The sequence below is a fragment of the Phaseolus vulgaris genome, chromosome 4, assembly GCF_000499845.2.
Source record: "Phaseolus vulgaris cultivar G19833 chromosome 4, P. vulgaris v2.0, whole genome shotgun sequence".
NCBI lineage: Eukaryota > Viridiplantae > Streptophyta > Magnoliopsida > Fabales > Fabaceae > Phaseolus > Phaseolus vulgaris.
This window is the reverse complement of record NC_023756.2, coordinates 40,812,386-40,815,829: the sequence shown is the minus strand read 5'-3', so window position 1 is coordinate 40,815,829 and position 3,444 is coordinate 40,812,386. Positions and strand designations below refer to the sequence as shown.

Genomic DNA, 3,444 nt, shown 5'->3' with positions numbered 1-3,444 from the left:
TTTAATTTTCAAAAACATTAAAAAAAATTGAATCTTAAAAATTCAATTAAATGGACCTTTATTTGTATTAGCAAGCAACGGTCAACAAATTCTATGATATTATTGCATATTATTTATTATTTATTGGATTAACCTTTACTATTATTTATTATTTATTGGATTAACCTGTTTTAGAAATTATTTTAATAATTTTTGTTACTCTCAAATTTCCGAAAATTTTGAACCAATTCATATTTTTAACTTTCACTCTAATTTTAACTTCTAACTTTAAAAGAACATTTTGAACCTTATCATAAGTTTTAAACTTTATCATCTTCGAGAACTCATAGAATAAATTGAATTCTTAGAAAATACATTTTATATGTTGTGAAAGAGAATTATTTAACAATAAATTAAAAAAATCCAATGGACGATAAAAACAAAATCTTATAAATATGCAAGAAAATTTTAAAATAGTGCCCAATAGTTAAAGTCCAGAAGAGTGCTTATTTTAAATTTTAATTTAAAACCCAATTAAATACAAAATAATTAATATAACTCACGTATATACACACAAAGTATGTAGCAACTATAGTGCATATTTCTTAGATTATTAGATTATAATTATAATTAAATTATTTAAATGAAATTATACTCTTCTAATATTTCTCCTTCACTATTTTAAATATAATCAAAGAAAAACAAATCACTTGATTAGATTTCTTCTTATTTTTTAAACTCACTTGAAAAATTTCCAGATAAATATCTTTTCTGTTTTTTTTTCTCTCTCTAATTAATTTCTAATCCGACCAAATGCAAATTCTCATTTATTTTTTTCTGTTACCAATATTTTCAACGTGTTTGGACGGCTAGGAATCCCCTTTCTTCCAAACGCGTATTAGTTCGGCACTTCTCCAACCTAATTTAACTATTCTAGAAATTCCTTCCTCTACATTTCACTGCACAAACTCAATTTCAGTTTAACTCATTAACGTCAATAAATTTATTATGAAAACTGTTAAACAGGTTCTACCAATATAAATTTTTAACATTTAATACCACAATAATATTTTTATTTAATAATAATCCGTCACTAATAATTAGAAACAAAATCCCTATCCTTTTATTTTGGTGTTCAAGGGAAGTAATAATTACAGAAAGCTAGAGATAATTTCAGATAATTATATGAAATCTTTTGTAAGGTCCTAATAATAGTATTGATAAAATTAAGTTGAAGATTTAAAAAATGAGAGGAGAAAAATAGAAAAGCAAGCACAAATTTGCAGTATGGTATTAATAAATACATTGAGATGAGTGAGTTTTCAGAACTAAAAAAATAATTTATAGGGCTAAATAAAAATCTTATCTTCAATACTACCCTCAAAGGCAAATCTACAGTCCAAATCCAATAAATGAAAAATAGGAAAGAGAGGGAAGAAAAAAGACTACAAAGTATCGTTTTCCTCTGACTTCTGAGAACCTTCTGGGAATCGGTCCCAAACGGTTAAACGATACACGTGACACTCTCACGTGCGTCTCCGCGTGCCGGGTCTCGGATTCCCTACGCCATTGCGTATCTAAATCTAAAATGTTCCTCCACTTAACTGTCGCCGCGTGTCAGTTACACACCCTCTGATTTGCTATGTGACACTGACTTAACCACGGCGTTTCCTGATTCTCGCGATGGCTCTGGCAATCCAACGGCTCAGGTTTCACGTCCGCAGGACCTGGGTGATGCAAACGCAGCAGCGTATCTTTCTTTCCTCCACCTTCTTCTCCACAATCTTCACAACTTCCTCCTCCCTCCCTCGCGCGCTTCGCTCCAATCGCCACACCGAATAGCTTCGGATTCATCACCTCCGCCGCGTCCTCACCGGAGATCCGTTTCGTCGGCATCAAATCGAGCGGCTTCAACGCCGTCATGCCGGACTCCCTACTTCCCTGAGCGCCACCAGCACCGCCGTCCGTTTGGTAACTTCCGTTCCCGTTAGTGTTACCGTTGGCGTTGGCGTAATTTGACATGAGAGCATATATATTGTTGCAGAGCGATCTCATCTCCGCGAGCTCTTTGGTCAACTGAACGTTCTCTTTCCTCAGCCTCTCGTTCTCGTCGACGAGCTCCGCCGGCGCGAGCGACGGTGAAGAGTTCGACGATATCACCTGCTCCTCGCCGGAGTTCGACGGGGATATGATCGGTATCGCAGTCAACGGCATCGGCGTCGGAACAACAACCGTTGCCGGCGCTGTCAGACACGGAGTCGGCGCCGGCAACGAAATCTTCCGCCGTTGAATTTCGCTCAGAAGGCGCTTCTCGCCTCGACGGAAACAATCGTTCGAGAATTCCCACCGATCAGGTACGACCTTCCTGAATCCCTGCAAACCAGGCAAAAACGAAAAACAACGTTAGAAAACCAAACCAAAATAAGCAGCACAAATAATAGGAAAATATAACGCGGTGATAGAGTTGAAATGAATTACGTAAGTGTTGAGTTGGCGAACGAAACTGGAGAAATTGTTGTGTTTAAAATATTTAGGAAGCAAGTCTCTGGCGAAGACGGTAGGGTTCCAAACGATGAACGTTGATCCGTCGTCGTTCCAGGAAATAACATCGTCGATGGATTGGTCGTCGACGAGTTGAAAGGTTTTGGTGAGAAACGGCGTTGGAATAGATCTCTGTGAGTCTGCAGCGGCAGAGGCGGTGGTGGTGGAGTCGGTGTTGTGTTCCACCGGAGGCGGCTGAGCCATGGAGGAAGAGCCGCAGACGAATGGTGTGGATGCGCGCGAGGAAGGGAGAGATTGGGGTTATGGTGGTTCTAGAAGGTTCCGTTGGAAATATAAGGATGAGGGAGAGAGAAAGAAAGAGAAAGAAAGTTATGAGGAAGATTAGAAAGGAAGGGGCGAGAAGGTACTGCGTTACATCTTATGTCGAGAAAGTTCCGTGTGAATGAGGAATTTGTTTTCTTTTGTTTATTAATAACCGCATTTGTTTGCATGTTGATGGGTGTGGAATTCTCCCAGCATCCACCTAAAGATAGCTTCCACGCCTCTTCTTAATTCAAGAAACTTCTACACCTTTTTTTCTAAAACAAATATATTATCATATCTCTCTCTCTCTCTCTCTCTCTCTTTATCTTATCTTTATTATTTTTATTTTCAAATCTTTCTTCTTCTATTTAAACAGGACTGTTATATATCATCATCATCATAAACCAAGATTAAGATAAGGGAGTTATTGGGTTCCATGTGGAATGAAGAATAAGTTGTGAATTATTGTTGAAAACCAAGCTAAATAACTGTTTCAAGAAAGAAAAATTGTTGTGGTTGTCTAGAGCTTTGTTTTTCACCATAAAATGTGTGCTAGGTTGCAAGGGAACAACAAATCAAGTAAGATTTGCTTCCCATCTCAATTGCCATCACTTCTCTTCAAAGAGCATATTTAATAACTTGGTGATGATGGCATTGAGG

At 37.4% G+C, this 3,444-nt stretch overlaps 1 protein-coding gene across 1 annotated transcript; it reads right to left on the bottom strand.

Annotated features, from left to right (window-relative positions):
• Positions 1-1,240: 1,240 nt before the first annotated feature.
• LOC137837662 (heat stress transcription factor B-2a-like) lies at positions 1,241-3,128 on the bottom strand. The gene is made up of 2 exons (XM_068646756.1): positions 2,458-3,128; positions 1,241-2,352 (listed from the first exon to the last, which is right to left on the bottom strand). The coding sequence occupies exons 1-2, from the start codon at positions 2,722-2,724 to the stop codon at positions 1,597-1,599; spliced, it is 1,023 nt and encodes a 340-aa protein (XP_068502857.1). The 5' UTR covers positions 2,725-3,128; the 3' UTR covers positions 1,241-1,596.
• Between the last annotated feature and the right edge of the window lie 316 nt (positions 3,129-3,444).